Source organism: Bos javanicus, chromosome 1, assembly GCF_032452875.1.
Source record: "Bos javanicus breed banteng chromosome 1, ARS-OSU_banteng_1.0, whole genome shotgun sequence".
NCBI classification, from domain to species: Eukaryota; Metazoa; Chordata; class Mammalia; order Artiodactyla; family Bovidae; genus Bos; species Bos javanicus.
In genome coordinates, this window is record NC_083868.1 from 86,605,956 (window position 1) to 86,627,151 (window position 21,196).

A 21,196-nucleotide genomic window follows, 5' to 3' on the forward strand; every position below is an offset into this window, starting at 1 on the left:
TAGGTAAGTTTGTAAAAGAGCAGAATTACATCTTGAATTTTCGAACACGTCACTGGTAAAGCCTTTGGACATCTGGAGTTTTTTGAGGAAGACTTAGTTCAGTTGAACTGTTGGTTCAGTTTATTTATTGGTTATGGAACAGTGTGGATCTTGTATTTTTTCTTTCATCTGTTTTAGTAAATTTCTTTTCTCTAGAAAAAATTTTCTGCAGACTTCTTTCATGAAAGTGGCTCTTATTTCTGCATAATCTTCTGTATCTCCTTTTTTTCCTCCTCTCAATCATATCACATTTGTTTTCCATTTTTTCATTCATAAAGAAACTTATCTTTCTTGTTTTCAGAGCTGTGGTCAGTAGGTTTTTTTTCCTTTTAATATTTTCTGTTTTAGGAAGGAGACATGTTTGTGCTTGGTCCACCATCTTAAGCTGAAAGGCCAACAAGGCTTGTCTTTTACAATCACATAAAGGATGAGTAAATATTTTCTGATGAAATAATATTAATACTTAAAAATAAGCAAAGCTATAACTTCTGATACTTACTATATTTTACCATCAACTTTCTTTAGGAGTAGGAACCTAGTATGTTGAAGATTTCTTTTCACTATGGTTAGAAGGCTTATTTTCACAAAGCTGTAAGCAGGCAAATGAGTCTCCATGTTGCTGTACATATATTAGCATTATTAGTATTATTACAAAATAAGTTAAAAATGATTTAAAAATATAAATTTACTGGAATAAAAGGAAGAAAGTAACCAGCAATTTTAAGGCTGTAAATCTCAGGAGATAATTCTCCAAAAGTTTCTCATATTTCTGCATACCTTAGGAGGAGAGGCAATAGCTGTCCGGTTCTGGACCATATTTTAAAAAATTTTTGGTGAAAAACACCTAAAATTTATCTTAACCATTTAAAAATGTATAGTTAGTAGTAGTAATATTTTCACATTTTTGAGCAACAGATCTCTAGAACTTTTTCATCTTGTAAAACTGAAATTCTATACCCATTAAATATTAGCTTTGCATTTTCCCCTTCCCCTCGCCCTTGATAGCCACTATTTTTTCTGCCTGTATGAATTTGACTACACTAGATGCCTCACATAAGTGGATCATGTAGTATTGATATTTGTGTTTTTTGACTGGTTTATTGTATTTAGCATAATGTCTGCAAGACTCACCCATGTAGCATGTGATAGATTTTCTCTCTAAGGCTGAATAATACTTCATTGTATGTATGTATCACATTTTATCCATTCATTGGCCTATGGACATTTGGCTTGCTTCCACTTCTTGGCTATTGTGAACTATTATGAATAATATATGAACATCGATGTGCAGACATGTCTTTGAAAACCATTTTCAGTTCTTTAGGATATATACCAGGAGTAGGATGACTGGATCATATGGCTATTTTATTTTTAACTTTTTGAGGAACTGCCATATTTTTCATAGTGGTTGCATCATTTTACTGTCCCACCAAGAGTTCTTAAAGGTTCAGTTTCTCTACACCCTCACCAATACTTTATTATTATTTTTTTTGTCTTTGATAGTAGCCATTCTCACTGGTGTGAAATGACATCTTATTGTGGTTTTGATTTGCATAGGACTATCTTTTAAAGGATATTTGGATAGTGAATAGCCTTGGGGCTAGAGATAGTATCTCCCTCCAGAGCAAAGGTTAGGTATGTTTGCTTATTTCCCATTATGAAATATTTGGATTAGCTAAGCTTGAGTTCTTCAGTTGTGACATAAACCTACTGTATGTGCAGCATCCACTTGATCCCCTCCTCACTTGCATGTGACTTCAAGAGCAAGGGGAACCAATGCAAATAGGCAGCTCATGCTACTTGGTATGCCAATGAGTGGTAAAGTCCTTTTTCTGTGACCCAGATATCTTGTGTTTTCTGCCAGCATCCATGAAAGTGGCAGACTAACTTGCTAGCTTTTAAGTAGGGTGAAATCTGAGACCTTTCACAGTTCAGTTCAGTTCAGTTGCTCAATCACGTCCAATTCTTTGCCACTCCATTGACTGCAGCACGACAGGCTTCCCTGTCCATCACCAACTCCCGGGGCCTACTCAAACTCATATACAAGGAGTCAGTGATGCCAGCCAGCCATCTCATCCTCTGTCGTCCCCTTCTCTCACCTTCAATCTTTCCCAGCATCAGGGTCTTCTCCAATGAGTTGGTTCTTCACATCAGGTGGCCAAAGTATTGGAGTTTCAGCTTTAGCATCAGTCCTTCCAATGAATATTCAGGACTGATTTCCTGTTTTCAAACTGAAATGTAAAACTGCAAAGTGAGAACCTATTTAAACTGTTTCAGTAGTAACACAAATACAGATGTCTTCTCTAAGAACAGTATAGTCCTTTAAAAAAGTATATTGTTTGTTTTTCAGTGTTTAATTTTTCTTTTCATGTTAGTGCTGAGTTTCATGAGCGGCTAAGTAAAATTGATAAGCTGAAGAATAGATATGAAATTCTTACTGTTGTTATGCTGCCTCCTGAAGGAGAAGAGGAGAAAACGCAGGCCTACTATGTAATAAAGGTAAGCTTAATGGATTTATGGGCTTCCCTGGTGGCTCTGATGGTGAATTATCCATCGGCAATGCAGGAGACCAGGCTTTGATCCCTGGGTTGGGAAGATCCTCTGGAGAAGAGAATGGCTATCCACTCCAGTATTCTTGCCTAGAGAATTCCACAGATAGAGAAGCCTGGTGGGCTATAGTCCATGGAGTCTCAAAGAGTTGGATATGACTGAGTGACTTACCCTTCCACTTCTAATGGATTTACAGTTGTGGTAAAATGAAGTATCCATTCAGTTCAGTTTAGTTCAGTCACTCAGTCGTGTCTGATGCTGCGACCTCATGAACCACAGCACACCAGGCCTCCCTGTCCATCACCAACTCCTGGAGTTCACCCAAACTCATGTCCATTGAGTCGGTGATGCCATCCAACCATCTCATCCTCTGTCATCCCCTTCTCCTCCCACCTTCAATCTTTCCCAGATCAGGGTCTTTTCAAATGAGTCAGCTCATCGCATCAGGTGGCCAAAGTACTGGAGTTTCAGCTTCAACATCAGTTCTTCCAATGAACACCCAAGACCGATCTCCTTTAGGATGGACTGGTTGGATCTCCTTGCAGTCCAAGAGACTCTTAAGAGTCTTCTCAAACACCACAGTTCAAAAACATCAAATCTTTGGCGCTTAGCTTTCTTTACAGTCCAAGTCTCACATCCATACATGACTACTGGGAAAACCATAGCCTTGACTAGACAGACCTTTGTTGACAAAGTAATGTCTCTGCTTTTTAATATGGTGTCTATGTTGGTCATAACTTTCCTTCTGAGGAGTAAATGTCTTTTAATTTCATGGCTGCAGTCACCATCTGCAGTGATTTCGGAGCCCAGAAAAATAAAGTTGGCCACTGTCTCCACTGTTTCCCCATCTATTTGCCATGAAGTAATGGGACCAGATGCCATGATCTTTGTTTTCTAAATGTTGAGCTTTAAACCAGCTTTTTCAGTCTCTTCTTTCACTTTCATCAAGAGGCTCTTTAGTTCTTCACTTTCTGCCATAAGGGTGGTGTCATCTGCATATCTGAGGTTATTGATATTTCTCCCAGCAATCTTGACTCCAGCCTGTGCTTCTTCCAGCCCAGCGTTTCTCATGATGTACTCTGCATATAAGTTAAATAGGCAGGGTAACAGTATACAGCCTTGTTGTGTTCCTTTTCCTATTTGGAACCAGTCTGTTGTTCCTTGTCCAGTTCTAACTGTTGCTTCCTGACCTGCATACAGATTTCTCAAGAGGCAGGTCAGGTGGTCTGGTATTCCCATCTCTTTCAGAATTTTCCACAGTTTATTGTGATCCAAAGAGTCAAAGGCTTTGGCATAGTCAATAAAGCAGAAATAGATGTTTTTCTGGAACTCTCTTGCTTTTTCCATGATCCATTGGATGTTGGCAATTTGATCTCTGGTTTCTCTGCCTTTTCTAAACCAGCTTGAACATCTGGAAGTTCATGGTTCACATATTGCTGAAGCCTGGCTTGGAGAATTTTGAGCATTACTTTACTAGCATGTGAGATGACTGCAATTATGTGGTAGTTTGAGCATTCTTTGGCATTGCCTTTCTTTGGGATTGGAATGAATCCCAAGCTCTTGTTAACAACCAAATGGTATTTTTTTTTTTTTTTGCTATGGAATTTCAAATATCATAGCTGTCCAGTAGCTATTGCACATAATTAGGGTCATAGAACATGAGTTGCTAGATGGAGGTACTGAAGGACTATTAGTTTTATACACATGAGGTCAAAGAAAAGCCTACACCATTCAGACACAGGTTTTTTTTTTTTTTTTTGGCTATCATTTGTGTCACATTCAGTTCAGTTCACTTCAGTTTAGTCGCTCAGTCGTGTCCGTCTCTTTGCAACCCCATGGACTGCAGCCTGCCAGGCTTCCCTGTCCATCAATTCCCGGAGTTTACTCAAACTCATGTCCATTGAGTCGGTGATATATGCAACCATCTTATCCTCTGTTGTCCTATTCTCTTGCCTTCAATCTTTCCCAGCATCAGGGTCTTTTCTAGTGAGTCGGTTCTTCACACCTGTGTCATGTTGTGTTCCCTCATTTATTCAAAGTTCATAAACTCTTACTCTAAAACCTACTGTCACTCTCAGTATCACGTGCTTATGACAACCCATTCACTTTGGGCTCAAAGCTTTACTTCACTGTATCCACTCATATGACCACAACCTAGACTTTGTCTCCTGGAGCTCCACCACCTCTGAATCTTACACTCCTGTTTACCATTGCTATCCTGGTATGGCAGATATCCAGAGAGGAAGGAGGCTGTTCCTTTGCCTTCATATTAGGAGACAAACACATCAGATAAATTTACTATTTTTTTTTCCTGATGTTTTGAGAGTTGACTACCATCTTGTGGTTGACTTCTACTTACTCTTCTAAGTTTCCCTCTGTACCCCTTCTTTTAGGCTGCCCTGAACACATATGTCTGCCACTTTGCCTCAGGAAATTCCATCCAACCTATATGAGAAATGAGTCCCAGCTCTCAAATGCTTCTTATCTCATCAGTCTTTAGTACCTCAGGCTTCTGTCCACTATTAACAGTAGTTTCCTCCTCTCAGGTTTTGAAGGTTCCCAAGGGGTGAATTGGAGGCTCTATTCTGTTAATTCTTGGGGAGTAGATAGATGCTGCAATTGCAGTGAAGTTTCTCTCCCAACAAGGGCTCTGATGAAGCACTGGTGTTAGAGTGCTTTTGTCCGAGTCTTAATTCTATCACTGATTAGGTAGGTGACCTTGAATAAGTTACTTAACCATTTGGGGCCTCAGTGTCCTCACTTGCAAAATTAGGATACTGTTACATTTGTTGTAAGAAGTAAATGAGAAAATATATGTAAAGCCCTTAAAGCAGTGCATGGAACAAAATGAGCTCTCAATGAATGTTAGCTGAAATTATTGTTATTGCTGTTATGATGATGATGTTGATGGGAAGTATCCACTTTTTAGGAAAAAACAGGCAGGTCATATGAGGAGGAGTATTCCTTTGTGCCAATGTAACTAATATATGACATTAATCAAGGCTGTCAGTTGTTTTCAATTTCCTGATGCCACATTCCACTTTCCATCTTCTCCAGGGTTCATAGCTTGCTACACAGTTATTTACATGTTTTGTTTATAGAAAATTTAAATGTTTTACTCACTATTCCTCATGTGTGCCAGATGTATAAAACTGAAACTTTCTTTAATAACTAAAGTCAGTCTGGCTTAATATTAAGAAAAATCATCCATGGTCTGAAAATGAGGAAAAGCAATCAGTGGGTGTACAATGATGCCACTTCATGGTGACAGAGAAGGCTTGCTATTTTCTAGCAGGCCCTCCAGGGATTGTCTGATTCTACAGGAATGCACACCTCTGACTGATTTTCTGTTGACTAATCTATTTTACCATTCTCTAGAGGGATAGACTTTATCTTATGGAAAAATGATGGTAATGCATATGATTTTCACTCATAACAATGCAAATGAATTTTTCCCAGTGTAATACAACTCACTTAATGCTTGTAGGAAAGATAGCCCAAGCATTATATTGCATTACCAAAGCCTTTGACTGTGGATCACAATAAACTGTGGAAAATGGGAATACCAGACCACCTGACCTGCCTCTTGAGAAACATGTATGCAGGTCAGGAAGCAACAATTAGAACTGGACATGGAACAACAGACTGGTTCCAAATAGGAAAAGGAGTACGTTAAGGCTGTATAATTGTCACCCTGCTCATTTAACTTATATGCAGAGTACATCATGAGAAACGCTGGGCTGGAAGAAGCACAAGCTGGAATCAAGATTTCTGGGAGAACTATCAATAACCTCAGATATGCAGATGACACCACCCTTATGGCAGAAAGTGAAGAGGAACTCAAAAGCCTCTTGATGAAAGTGAAAGAGGAGAGTGAAAAAGTTGGCTTAAAGCTCAACATTCAGAAAACTAAGATCATGGCATCTGGTCCCATCACTTCATGGGAAATAGATGGGAAACAGTGGAAACAGTGTCAGATTTTATTTTTTTGGGCTCCAAAATCACTGCAGATGGTGATTGCAGCCATGAAATTAAGACGATTACTCCTTGGAAGGAAATTTATGACCAACCTAGATAGCATATAAGCAGAGACATTACTTTGTCCACAAAGATCCGTCTAGTCAAGGTATGGCTTTTCCAGTGGTCGTGTATGGATGTGAGAGTTGGACTGTGAAGAAAGCTGAGTGCTGAAAATTGATGTTTTTGAACTGTGGTGTTGGAGAAGACTCTTGAGAGTCCCTTGGACTGCAAGGAGATCCAACCAGTCCATTCTAAAGGAGATCAGTCTTGGGTGTTCATTGGAAGGACTGATGTTGAAGCTGAAACTCCAATACTTTGGCCACCTCATGCAAAGAGTTAACTCATTGGAAAAGACTCTGATGCTGGGAGGGACTGGGGACAGGAGGAGAACGGGACGACAGAGGATGATATGGCTGGATGGCATCACTGATAGATGGACATGAGTTTGGGTGAACTCTGGGAGTTGGTGATGGACAGGGAGGCCTGGTGTGCTATGATTCATGGGGTCGCAAAGAGGTGGACATGACTGAGAGACTAAACTGATCTGAATTGAACTGAGAAGATATTAGCCAGTTTTATAAGAAAATTAATTTCAGCATTTCTGACTCTGTATATATGTAAAATCTGTTCTAATTCTCTTTTTGAACTTGTCTAAATGTCTTACTGGTTCTTTCACTAATGAATTGGATAAAATCTTTGACATGTTTATGTTCATATGAGCATAATATTTAACTTTTTGAAAATATGATTTCAGTAGTTTCACTGCTAGAAAAAACTTAGAAGCTAAACATCATTTCTAGTTTTGAATGTGGTAGACTTAGGATGTAAATTCACTCAATTCAGGCTCCTTTCCCTTCCTTATATCCTTTACATTCCTCCAGAAGGTGGTCTTTCCTGATAGGCGTATATATGTACGTTTATAGCACTGGGGGAGAGGAGTTTGGTTATAGAGCAAACCACTCTTTTATTTTCTGCATACTCTATTTCAGGGGTAAGCAAACCAAGGACTCTGGGCTAAGTGCTGCCCACTACCATTTTATAAATAAGTGCTGAACCACACAATACATAAACTCATTCATTTATGTATTGTCTCTGGCTGGTTTCATGCTACAATAGCAGTGGTATTAAGTACTAGTGGTTTAGAGACTGACTGCCCCATAAAGCCTAAAATACTTACTCTTCCCCATACTGTTTGCTGACCCCTTGTATTAATTTGTTAGAGCTGCTATAACAAAGTGTCACAATTAGGTAGCTTATACTATAGACATCTTACAGTTGTAGTGGCTGGAAGTCCAAGATGGTGTCAGCAGGACTGGTTCTTTCTAAGGGTTGGGAGGGACAATATGTTATATGCCTCTCTCTTAGTTTTTGGTGGTTTGCTGGCAGTTTTTCGAATTCCTTAGCTTATGGAAGCATCATCATTAGCTCTGCCTTCATCTTCACATGGCATTCTTCTTGTGTCTTTTCAGCCTTTCCTCTTTGTCTGTGTTCAAATTCCCCATTTTTGTAAGGACACTAGTGATAGTGGACTAGGGCCTACCCTAATGAGTTCATCATAACTTGACTACATCTACAAAGACCCTATTTCCATATATGGTCACATTCTGAGGTACTGAGGGTTGGGACTTCTTGTGTTTTTTTTTAGGTTAACAGTTTAACCCACAGTCCTCATTTTTGGTCCTGCAAGTATCCTCTTGTCTATGTTACACACATGGTCATATTCCCTTTTACCCACCTTGTATTGTTCAGTCACTCAGTCATGTCTGACTCTTTGCGACCCCATGGACTATAGCACACCAGACTTCCCTGTCCTTCACCATCTCCTGGAGTCTGCTCAAACTCATGTCCATTGAGTTGGTGATGCTATCCAACCATCTTGTCCCGCCATCTCCTTCTCCTCCTGCTTTCAATCTTTCCTACCTTAGCAGCTTCTATATCTGACTCTTAAAAGAGTCAGAAAAAATATAATCAGCAATCAGTGAAGGTCTGGCATCTTTCAAATCACATTTCCAAGTTCCTTTTTATCTTTATAAGGAAACAGTACAATTCTGATCAGAATTTAATCAAACAGCCCAATAAAATTACTTTAAAATGCTGACAGAAAGGTATAAACATTTCTACCAAATACTGCTGCTACTGCTGCTAAGTCGCTTCAGTCGTGTCTGACTCTGTGCGACCCCATAGACGGCAGCCCACCAGGCTCCCCCATCCCTGGGATTCTCCAGGCAAGAACACTGGAGTGGGTTGCCATTTCCTTCTCCAAATAACTGCTCTTCTAATCCAGGATAAAAGGTAAAACATTATATAATTGGTGATTTACAGGTAAATGGGACCATAAAGGTTTAGAAGTTTAAAGTATATATGGAATTAGATCTGGAATTTGTATAAATGAACAAATCCAATGCCTTTATTTGACAAATTGCACTTGGAGTAGTGAAGTAAATTATTTAATGCTGTTCAGCTTACTACGGAGAAGGCAATGGCACCCCACTCCAGTACTCTTGCCTGGAAAATCTCATGGATGTAGGAGCCTTGTAGGCTGCAGCCCATGGGGTCGTGAAGAGTCGGACATGACTGTGCGACTTCACTTTCACTTTTCACTTTCATGCATTGGAGAAGGAAATGGCAACCTACTCCAGTGTTCTTGCCTGGAGAATCCCAGGGACGGGGGAGCCTGGTGGGCTGCCGTCTCTGGGGTCACACAGAGTCAGACAGGACTGAAGCGACTTAGCAGCAGCAGCAGCAGGAGGAAATCTACAACTAAAATCTAGCTGTTTTGACTCATTCTAGCTTTTCCCCACTACACTATATTTTAAATGAAATGTTTGCTAATTCTAGACTGAACTTGAAAGAATTAGATGTAGTTTATCTCAGAATTTTTTTTTTTTGCTAAGCTTTTTATTATACTATTTGATATAAAGTATATATCTTGAGGCATAATAAAACAATAAACAGTGAAAATGTTAAGAATTGAAATGTTACCAAAACTTTGCCAGTGATCACATTCTGATTTAAAGATAGATACTTGGGATTGAATAACTTTACCAAAGAAATTATTAGTTGATTTTGACTAAAAATAGGTTTCGGTACTTTTTTTTTTAAACTTTATTAAAGTATCGTTGATTTGTTTAGTGTTAAATTTCTGCTGTACAGCAAGGTGATTCAGTTATACATACATATATTCTTTTTCCAATATTCTTTCCCATTATGGTTTATTCAGTAGGATCTTGTTGTTTATCCAGCCTGTATATATTAATTTGCTTCTGCTAATGTCAAACTCCCATCCCTTCCCCACCCCGTCTCCCTTGGTGACCACACGTCTGTTTGCTATGTCAATCAGCTTATTTTTAGAAATACATTTTACCACAAATTTGCTTCAGTAATTGAGCCAATTGTAATATCTTAACACTTTAGGAAAGATAACTAAAATATAGTTAATTTCACAATAGTGAACCTGAGAAGGACTTAAAAAAAACTGTAGATCTTAAGTTATGTAAAATTTGATCAGGTTTGAAGGAGGCAGCAATGTTGACTGTGAGAACTTTTTGCTTGCTTAGAATAAATGAGAACTAGAGGTGTGATTCCTGAACCCTGCTTTTACCATATTAGTCATTAAAAACCAACAGTCTTCTGGACTCCCCTGGTGGGCCAGTGGCTAAATTTGCATCTGCTAATCGCAAACTCCCACTCTTTCCCTCCTCTACCCCACCCTTTGCAACTTCAAGTCTGTTTAATGTGTCTGTGGAACTGTCTGTTTCATAGATAGGCTTGTTTTAGAGTCTGCATGTAAGTGATATCATATGATATTTGTCTTTCTCTTTCATTTAGTATGATAACCTCTAGGTCCACCATGTTGCTGCACATTGCATTATTTTATTCTTTTCTACAGCTGAGTTAATATTCCATTGTATATATGTACCACATCAATCCATTCATCTGTCCATGGACATATAAGTTGTTTCCATGTCTTGTGAATAATGTTGTGAACAGAGGGGTCCATGTATCTTTTCTGAGTTATCATTTTATATGCGTATATGCCCAGGAGTAGGATTGTTGGATCATATGGCAACTCTCTTTGTAGTTTTTTCAGGAACCTTCATACAGGTCTTCCACAGTGGCAGCACCAATTTACATCCTCACCAACAGTGGAGGAAGATTCCCTTTTCTTCACACCTCCTCTAGCATGTGCTATTTTTAGGCTTTATAATGATGGCTGTTCTGACTGGTGTAAGGTGGGATCTCACTGCAGTTTTGATTTGAATTTCTGTAACGATTAGTGATGAGGAGCATCTTTTCATGGTGGCATTTTTAAATATATATGCATACTATCTCTCTCAGTCTTTAATTGGAGAAGTGCTTTGGAACTGTTTTGGCACAACTCTAGAAGGCCTAGCCCAGAAGTCCGCTGACTACTTACTGAGGAATTTTTGGTTTTCAGCAGTTTATAGACTTCACTTGTTCCTGGCCACATTTATCATAATTATCTTTAATTAAAGCTGTTTTAAAATATGATAATATATACATGAAGTGAAGTGTTAGTTGCTCACTTCTGTCTGACTCTTTGCAACCCCATGGACTGTAGCCAACCATGCTCCTTTGTCCATGGGATTTTCCAGGCAAGGATACTGCAGTGGGTTAACATTTTCTTCTCCAGGAATATATACATGAAATTGGGCTTAAAATTTGCTGTTTTAATAGTTTTTAAGTGTACAGTTCAGTAGTATTAACTATATTCATATTGTTGTGCAGTCAACACAACAGCCGTCGCCAGAACTTTATCTTTCAGAGCTGAAACTGTACCTGTTAAACAGTAACTCCCCATTTCTCCCTCCCTGAAATCCCTGGCAACCACCAATCTACTTTGCCTTTGTGAATATGACTGCTCTAGGTACCTCATGTAAGTAGAATCATGCAGTATTTTTTCTTCTTAAAAATATTCAATCCCTGGGGTGGGAAGATCCCCTAGAGAATGAAATGGCAAGCCACTCCAATATTCTTCCTGGAGAATTACATGGACAGAGGAGCCTGGCGGGTTAACAGTCCATGGGGTTGCAGAGTTGGACACAACTGAGCAACTAACACTTTCACTTTCATGGGTTTAGCTTGCTAACCTCTTTTACTCCTAAGATTTAAAATGTCAAAGTGTGCCAAACCTCTTCCAGGCAAGAAACATACATTCCTTTTATTTAATATCTAATTTGAAACCTCTTCTACTTAACCTTTTCTTTTCTCAGTAAAGTTTATATTTTTTGGTCATTTTTGTTCGAGTCTTCATGTTAAGTTTTAGTTAACTCCCATCATGGTTTTGTATCCTAAGTGCTATATTTGGAAGGCCTTCAGGATTTGGTAAATCAAGTGCAAGAAATAAATGCTTGGTGCTGCATGAGCGTCCCAAGGCAAATTGGTATTGTGAGTTAAGTACTTCCTGCCCTGATCACATTCTTCTGCCCCCCCCACCCGCCCGCCATGATAAATACTTTTAACCAATCTATTCTATTCTGTTTTAAACAGGCTGCTCAAGAAAAAGAAGAACTTCAAAGGGAAGGTGACAGTTTGGATGCTAAGATCAACAAAGCTGAAAAAGAAATCTATGCTCTAGGAAACACCCTGCAAGTGCTGAACAGCTGCAACAACAATTACAAACAATCTTTTCAGAAAGTGACTCCATCTAGTATGTAGAAATTATTGAAACTTTTAAATGAATGTACATGCAATGAAAGCTGCATAGTTATTTTAAAAAGAGGATCACTATGCGATAAGGAAAACAAGTGCCTCATGTTTGATTCAGCTGGAAAACCTAATCACCACAACCCCCCTTCCCTCCCCCACTTAAAATAAATGCTAAGGTGTTAATTCCATCTGTTACTAGTTGTAGTGATGTGGCATAGTACTCCTCTACAGAGTTCATTTCAAATCTGAAAAACACAGCAGCATACTGGGTGCTCTATGTTGACAAAATAAGAATAGTTATTTCACATCCTATTTTTCAAAAATTAGACATACAGAAGTTGACCTTTCATAATGAAAAATATTAGAAGTTTAAATTATGTATTTTTTAAATTTGCTTTCTACACAGCATGTTAAAAATTTAAAGCAAAATTCTTTTAAATTCTAGGTGCTGAGTATGAGGTAAAAATTCAACTAGAAGAACAAAAAAGAGCTGTTGATGAAAAATATAGATACAAACAAAGACAAATCAGAGAACTACAGGAAGATATCCAGGTAAATTCTATAGGCTTTAATAATAAGCCCTTAGTAAAAGTTAACTAGCACTATTATAATTATTCTACTCTTGTTAATATACAATTTTTTATAGAGAAGCAGTTAGAGATATCTCACTTAAATGAGAAAAAAGTGCTCAAAGTATTAACTAGTTAAAATCCCACTGCTAAGCCCTGACAATTACTTGGTAATCAGTGGATAAATTATAGCTAACTAACTATGATATCCCCTAATCTTTATTTCAGTTAAATCCTTTAAAATCACCTTAAAAGACTATTCCTTAAAACAAAAATTTGAAAGATGAGAAAACAATGTGCATGGTAATAAGCAGGCTCTATATAAACATTTCGGAGAAGGCAATGGCACCCCACTCCAGTACTCTTGCCTGGAAAATCCTATGGACGGAGGAGCCTGGTAGGCTGCAGTCCATGTGGTCGATAAGAGTCGGACACGACTGAACGACTTCACTTTCACTTTTCACTTTCACGCATTGGAGAAGGAAATGGCAACCCACTCCAGTGTTCTTGCCTAGAGAATCCCAGGGACAGGCGAGCCTGGTGGGCTGCCGTCTCTGGGGTCACACAGAGTCAGACACGACTGAAGTGACTTAGCAGGAGCAGCAGCATATAAACATTTAAGGGCTTCCCTGATGGCTCAGTGGTAAAGAATCCACCTGCCAATGCAGCAGACACAAGAGAGAGGGGTGCAATTCCTGGGTTGGGAAGATCCACTGGAGGAGGAAATGGCAACCCACTCCAGTATTCTTCCCTGAAAAATCCCATGAACAGAAGAGCCTGGCAGGCTACAGTTGAAAGGGTCGCAGAGCTGGACATGACTGAGTGCACTTACAGAGATTTTTTTTTTTTATTAAAGGAATAGATTATATGAGTTGGGAATCTTTGAAAACTGTGTGCTTTCAATAGTCATTGTTTGAATTGTTTTTCTCCCAAATACCATAATAACCTTCCAGTGGAATTATATATAAAACTTAATCCATAAAACCATTATACTTATTATCTACCAATAGAATGTACATTATATATGCAGACTTGGCTACAACTGAGCAACCAAGCACATATATACAAAAACAAAGGAATCAGAATTAAATACTTGACAAGTGGCAATTATGTTATTTCTGATCCTAACCAATAAATTTGTTAATATTTATTTTCTGCAGAGCATGGAAAATACTTTAACAGTTATAGAACACTTAACAAATAACGTTAAAGAAAAAGTAACAGAGAAGCAAGCTTATGTACTTCAATTAAACAGAGAAACTGAGGAACAGAAGCCAAAATTAGAAAGAGTAACTAAACAGGTATTGGAAACTTTAAAAAACTGACCTGTCATATTTGTTTTTGAGTTCCAAATGGTAACCTCACATCTTCCTTCATCCATTAAAAAATACTTAGTTCTAGAAAATAGGTTTAAATAACTGACTGCTGTTGACCAACAGTGTGCAAAACTCACCAAGGAAGTCCGTCTTTTGAAAGACACAAAAGATGAAACACTAGAAGAACAAGATATCAAACTTCGTGAAGTGAAACAGCTTCACAAGATCATTGATGAAATGATAGTTGATATCACACAAGAAAATGCTGAGATCGGTGTTATCCTTCAAACATACTTTCAACAGGTAATAAGGTTATCTTCTAGTCAAATATTTCTTAAACATTTCATGAAGAAAAATTTAATTAAAAAACATAAAATGAAATCTATTGAAAAATACTCTGAAATGCAGTGGTACTAATGATTGCTCTTGAATATTTTTCCAGAGTGGTTTAGAACTACCTACAACTAGTACTAAAGGTAGTCGTCACAGTTCTAGATCTCCTTCCCAGACTTCACTGTTATCAGTAAGGTAAGTGGAAGGAGAAAACACCATCTCCTGATTCACTCAGTTACAGCTTCCATCCCAAGCAAATTCGGCCACTTCCATATGCCATCGCTGTTGGACCTGCCAGTGCACTGCTAGTACTCTCCCCCACTTTCCCTACCTTCTGATGTTTGTGTCAGAGGCAGAAACCAGCCAGCAGCACAAGACTCTTCTGGCTTCTCTCTGGTGTTACCATTTCCAGTTTGACATATAGTGCTTTGTGACTATCAGCTATTTCAGCAGGATAAAGCAGGGTGACATTTTGGATGATACACATAGCATGGTCATCCCTGAGTGTGGGGAGAATTGAGTAAACCATAAAAGGACCACTTAGCTGTACATACATATTGAGTAAGATTTATAAGATTAAAATCCACTGTAAAATCTAAGAAGTTAGAATTTTATTTATGCTGCTTTGGTTTGCTAAAACGGAAATTATTTTTTCTTCTGCAGTTTAGTTTTATCCAGAATTGTATCAGGTAGACATTTAGTCAATGTTCCTGTGCCTTGCTGACAAAATAATAATTAATAATAATAAAGATGATCCTCATCTTAAAATTCCCAATCTGCCACATTCAGAACCGTATTACTTTTCATTACTCCACAGCAAGATGTCATGAAAGGATTTCCTAAAAGATATTAAGTAAAACAAAATCATAAACATTTTCTATGTAAACATGGTGACCACCCACTTAAACACCCTCAGTTCAGTTCAGTCGCTGTCGTGTCCGACTCTTTGTGACCGCATGTGCCGGGGGGGGGACCCGAACACCAGGTCTCCCTGTCCATCACCAACTCCTGGAGTTCACCCAAACTCATGTCCATTGAGTCAGTGATGCCATCCAGCCATCTCATCCTCTGTCGTCCCCTTCTCCTCCTGCCCTCAATCTTTCCAGCATCAGGGTCTTTTCAAATCAGTCAGCTCTTCCATCAGGTGCCAAAGTATTGGAGTTTCAGCTTCAACATCAGTCTTTCCAATCAACACCCAGGACTGATTTCCTTTAGGATGGACTGGTTGGATCTCGTTGCAGTCCAAGGGACTCTCAAGAGTCTTCTCCAACACCATAGTTCAAAAACATCAATTCTTCAGCACTCAGCTTTCTTTATAGTCCAACTCTCACATCCATACGTGACTACTGGAAAACCCATAGCCTGGACTAGACAGACCTTTGTTGACAAAGCAATGTCTCTGCTTTTGAATATGCTATCTAGGTTGGTCATAACTTTCCTTCCAAGAAGTAAGTGTCTTTTAATTTTATGGCTGCAGTTACCATCTGTAGTGATTTTGGAGCCCCCCAAAATAAAGTTAGCCACTGTTTCCCATCTATTTGCTGGGAAATGATGGGACCAGATGCCATGATCTTTGTTTTCTGAATGTTGAGCTTTAAGCCAACTTTTTCACTGTCCTCTTTCATCAAGAGGCTCTTTAGTTCTTCACTTTCTGCCATAAGGGTGGTGTCATCTGCATATCTGAGGTTATTATTTCTCCCAGCAATCTTGACTCCAGCTTGTGCTTCTTCCAGCTCAGCGTTTCTCATGATGTACTCTGCATATAAGTTAAATAAGCAGGGTGACAATATACAGCCTTGATGTACTCCTTTTCCTATTTGGAATCAGTCTGTTGTTCCATGTCCAGATCTAACTGTTGCTTCCTGACCTGCATATAGGTTTCTCAAGAGGCAGGTCAGGTGGTCTGGTATTCCCATCTCTTTCAGAATTTTCCACAGTTTATTGTGATCCAAAGAGTCAAAGGCTTTGGCATAGTCAATAAAGCAGAAATAGATGTTTTTCTGGAACTCTCTTGCTTTTTCCATGATCCAGCGGATGTTGGCAATTTGATCTCTGGTTCCTCTGCCTTTTCGAAAACCAGCTTGAACACCTGAAAGTTCATGGTTCATGTATTGCTGAAACCTGGCTTGGAGAATTTTGAGCATTACTTTGCTAGCGTGTGATATGAGTGCAACTGTGCAGTAGTTTGAGCATTCTTTGGCATTGCCTTTCTTTGGGATTGGAATGAAAACTCACCTTTTCCAGTCTATGGCCATTGCTGAGTTTTTCAAATTTGTTGACATATTGACTGCAGCACTTTCACAGCATCTTTTTGGATTTGAAATAGCTCAATTGGAATTCCATCGCCTCCACTATCTTTGTTTGTAGTGATGCTTCCTAAGGCCCACTTGACTTCACATTCCAGGATGTCTGGTTCTAGGTGAGTGGTCACACCATCGTGATTATCTGGGTCGTGAAGATCTTTTTTGTACAGTTCTTCTGTGTATTCTTGCTACCTCTTCTTAATATCTTCTGCTTCTTTCAGGTCCATATCATTTCTGTCCTTCACTGAGCCCATCTTTGCATGAAATGTTCCCTTGGTATCTCTAATTTCCTTGAAGACATCTCTAGTCTTTCCCATTCTGTTGTTTTCCTCTATTTCTTTGCATTCATGCTGAGGAAGGCTTTCTTATCTCTCCTTGCTATTCTTTGGAACTCTGCATTCAGATGCTTATATCTTTCCTTTCCTTTGCTTTTTGCTTCTCTTCTTTTTACAGCTGTTTGTAAGGCCTCCTCAGATAGCCATTTTGCTTTTTTGCATTTCTTTTCCTGGGGATGGTCTTGTCTCCTGTACAATGTCATGAATGTCCATCTATAGTTCATCTGGCACTGTATCAGATCTAGTCCCTTAAATCTCTTTCTCACTTCCACTGTATAATCATATGGGATTTGATTTAGGTCATACCTGAATGGTTTAGTGATTTCCCCCACTTTCTTCAGTCTGAATTTGGCAGTAAGGAGTTCATGATCTGAGCTGGAGTTCATGATCTGAGCTGCTCCCCGTCTTGTTTTTGCTGACTGTATAGAGCTTCTCCATCTTTGGCTGCAAAGAATATAATCAATCTGATTTCGGTGTTGGCCATCTGGTGATGTCCATGTGTAGAGTCTTCTCTTGTGTTGTTAGAAAAGGGTGTTTGCTATGACCAGTGCGTTCTCTTGGCAGAACTCTATTAGCCTTTGCCCCCTTCATTCTGTACTCCAAGGCCAAATTTGCCTGTTACCCCCAGTGTTTCTTGACTTCCTACTTTTGCATTCCACTCCCCTATAATGAAAAGGACATCTTTTTTGGCTCTTAGTTCTAAAAGATCTTGTAGGTCTTCATAGAACTGTTCAACTTCAGCTTCTTCAGCGTTACTGGTCAGGGCATAGACTTGGGTTACCGTGATATTGAATGGTTTGCCTTGGAAATGAACAGAAATCATTCTATCGTTTTTGAGATTGCATCCATGCACTGCATTTCGGACTCTTGTTGACTATAATCGGTACTCTATTTCTTCTAAGCGATTCCTGCCCACAGTAGTAGATATAATGGTCATCTGAGTTAAATTCACCCATCCCACCCTAGTATTTTTGTAAAAGCATACTTTCAAAACTTAGCATTCAGAATTGTATGGATAGTTATGTTTTTCAAATGACCCCACCACTTTATCCTGTCAATAGGTCCCTCATTTTCTTCTTTTTGGCTCAAATTATATAATCTATCATTTTAATCACTATTGCCAGCACTCCAATTTTCTTGCCTCTTTTCTTACCTTTTGTTGAATGATTTGGCAAATTTTTAATACCTAATGATTCTAAATTAGTTATAGTTGAAACATTTTTTTAAATAGAAATTATTTGCAGAACTATTTTTCTACTGATTTGAAACTTTATGTTTATCATCTCTTTCTTCTTAATTTCCTGATACTATTAATGGTCTTTTAAAATTCATTATTACCACTCTTAACAATGTATCTTTTTTGATCTCTTTAAGTACTTGTGGGATTATGGTATCTTTGCGATTAATGAGAGGGTCTCTACTAAAATACAAATTCTGAATTACACTATTGTAATTCTGGTTTTATTCTAGGTCATCTAAGAGCACAAGCACTTCTGCTTCTCAGACTTCGATCAAAGTATTAGAGCTGAACTTCCCAGCCTCTCCACTAACTGGCAGCACTTCCAGACCAACTAGTGCTAGCAGTGCCTCCAGTACTGGTAAAAGCAGAAAGACCAACAAATAAAATTTTAAATCTCTCTTGAACAAGTTGTAAACACAAAACCCAAAGTCTCCTAAGTTTAAAATAGTATATCACACTGTATACTTCTGGATGCCTTATACTGATATAAAGGCCTACTAAGTGTTAGAAATACAAAATGACCAGAGAAAAGTTTTATTCAGTGAAAAATGTAAAAACTTCATGCTAGCCATGAAACTTCTCACTTCTAATGTAACAGAATCTTTTAGGAAGAAATCGCTAAAGATTTACTGTACTATATAGTTTACAACACTATTAAAATTCTTTTGGCCTAGATGATCCTGAAATTAGGTTTTATTTATTAAAAGAAACATTTCTCAGACATTGGGAGAAGAAATCTGTTAGTTTCTTCTTTTAGCATTACCTCTCCCTCTCCCTCCACCAAGAAAACAGCTGACAGGAAAGAGAACCACTATATAGCAACAGTGGAGCTTAAATTTCTAGAAGTAGGCCACTCCGATCTTGAAAGAAGTCAAACATAGTGAAGATTCTGCTCTCAAGATACAACCAAGAATATGTTTTCAATATTTCCTTGATTTAATAAGCAGTTGAAAGAAAGCCAGGCGTAATTAGATTTGCAATAGGAATTCTGTAAATTTCCGGTAGACTACCAGATTAAGAATTAGTTATTTGTCAGTTCTTTATCATAACATGTGCCCAACACTCTGAACTTTGGAATAGAGGGTGAAGTATGACTATGTTATAAAACTGGTCTTCAAATAAATGTATCAGAATATATATACTTAAATGAGTACTGTCTCCCTCAAATCTTGGGGAAAAGTATTTCTTAACAAAAACTGTCATTGTTTACAACTGTCACTTGCAATTCCTTCTGAAAGGCAGTAATTCTCTGGATCACTGGTGTATTTATTGTCATTTCTTGTAACAGGAAGCAAAAGGCACAGCCAAGTCCAATGAATAAGATGGGTAAAAAGCTGGTTTGTTTTTTTGTAAAACATTATTCCAGTGAGATTTGTGAAATATAAAAACTGATTAATCTATCACTTTGAATGTTCACCAAAATTCTCATTCTTTGCCCTATTTTACTTTGCAAATTACCTGGAAGTTGAAGTGTATTCCAAACAGGCAAGGACTGGTACTGTGACCTTGGGAAAGTTATTTCTCTATGCTTTTTTTCTCATTTATAATATAGAGACAGTAAAAGTTATCTATGTTGTTTATTGAAATCAGATAATTTATATAAATGCACAGGGCCCAACACACTGGAATTGCATAGTGAAAATGTAAAGTTGCTCAGTCATGTCTCTTTGTGACCGCATGGGCTATACAGTCCATGGAATTCTCCAGGCCAAGAATAGCATAGTGGGTAGCCTATCCCTTCTCCAGCAGATCTTTCCTACCCAAGAATTGAACTAGAGTCTCCTGCATTGCAGGTGGATTCTTCACTAACTGAGCTATCAGGGAAGCCCTGGAATTGCACAGTAGCTTCTATTATTGAGCCACCAACCAAAGCCTAGCACAGTATTTATGGAATGGTTAAGTTAGAGTACATCATGAGAAACGCTGGGCCAGAAGCACAAGCTGGAATCAAGATGGCCGCGAGAAATATCAATAACCTCAGATATGCAGATGACACCACCCTTACGGCAGAAAGTGAAGAGGAACTAAAAAGTCTCTCGATGAAAAGTGAAAGAGGAGAGTGAAAAAGTTGCCTTAAAGCTCAACATTCAGAAAATAAAGATCATGGCATCTGGTCCCATCACTTCATGAGAAATAGATGGGGAAAGAGTGGAAACAGTGTCAGACTTTACTTTGGCCACCTGATGTGAAGAGCTGACTCGTTGGAAAAGACTCTGATGCTGGGAGGGATTGGGGGCAGGAGGAGAAGGGGACGACAGAGGATGAGATGGCTCGATGGCATCACCGACTCAATGGACATGAGTTTGAGTGAACTCCGGGAGTTGGTGATGAACCAGGAGGCCTGGCGTGCTGCAATTCATGGGGTCGCCAAGAGTCGGACACGACTGAGCTACTGGACTGAAGTTATATTAAGTTTTGGTATTTTATTGCTGGCAAGAACCGAAACAGAACAAGGACTAAGTGTTGTCTTCTGCTGGAATTCTCTGTCACTTAGACGTTTGTAGATGGGGATACTCGCTACCCTTCAACCCACCCATCCAGTATCATCATGAATTGGAGATTCTAAAGCCTATGAGATTCTAAACAACTATGACTCCTATGTATACCTATCTCTATTCTCATCTATACTGTTTTTAATAATTTGTGAACAATCATTATAATCCAAGTTCCTTCCTTCTTCAGCTGTAGTTGCTGAAATTAATTCTGAGTAAGTCCAGGTTCTGTCAGCTGAATCATTTATTCAGACTCTAGGAAGAAAAGCAGAAATGCAAGCCAGCTCTAGGCTATCAAAAAACACACTCAGCTGGACATTTGCAATACT

At 38.6% G+C, this 21,196-nt stretch overlaps 1 protein-coding gene across 1 annotated transcript in view; it reads left to right on the plus strand.

Annotated features, from left to right (window-relative positions):
- The window catches only part of CCDC39 (coiled-coil domain containing 39), a 52,460-nt gene extending 32,944 nt beyond the window's left edge, over window positions 1-19,516 (plus strand). The window contains exons 14-20 of the mRNA XM_061415094.1: window positions 2,415-2,538; window positions 12,121-12,280; window positions 12,725-12,831; window positions 14,009-14,149; window positions 14,288-14,467; window positions 14,607-14,692; window positions 18,606-19,516. Coding sequence (XP_061271078.1) covers window positions 2,415-2,538; window positions 12,121-12,280; window positions 12,725-12,831; window positions 14,009-14,149; window positions 14,288-14,467; window positions 14,607-14,692; window positions 18,606-18,759 — 952 coding nt within the window. The 3' untranslated portion in view covers window positions 18,760-19,516. The remainder of the gene's footprint in view (window positions 1-2,414; window positions 2,539-12,120; window positions 12,281-12,724; window positions 12,832-14,008; window positions 14,150-14,287; window positions 14,468-14,606; window positions 14,693-18,605) is intronic.
- Window positions 19,517-21,196: the final 1,680 nt, after the last annotated feature.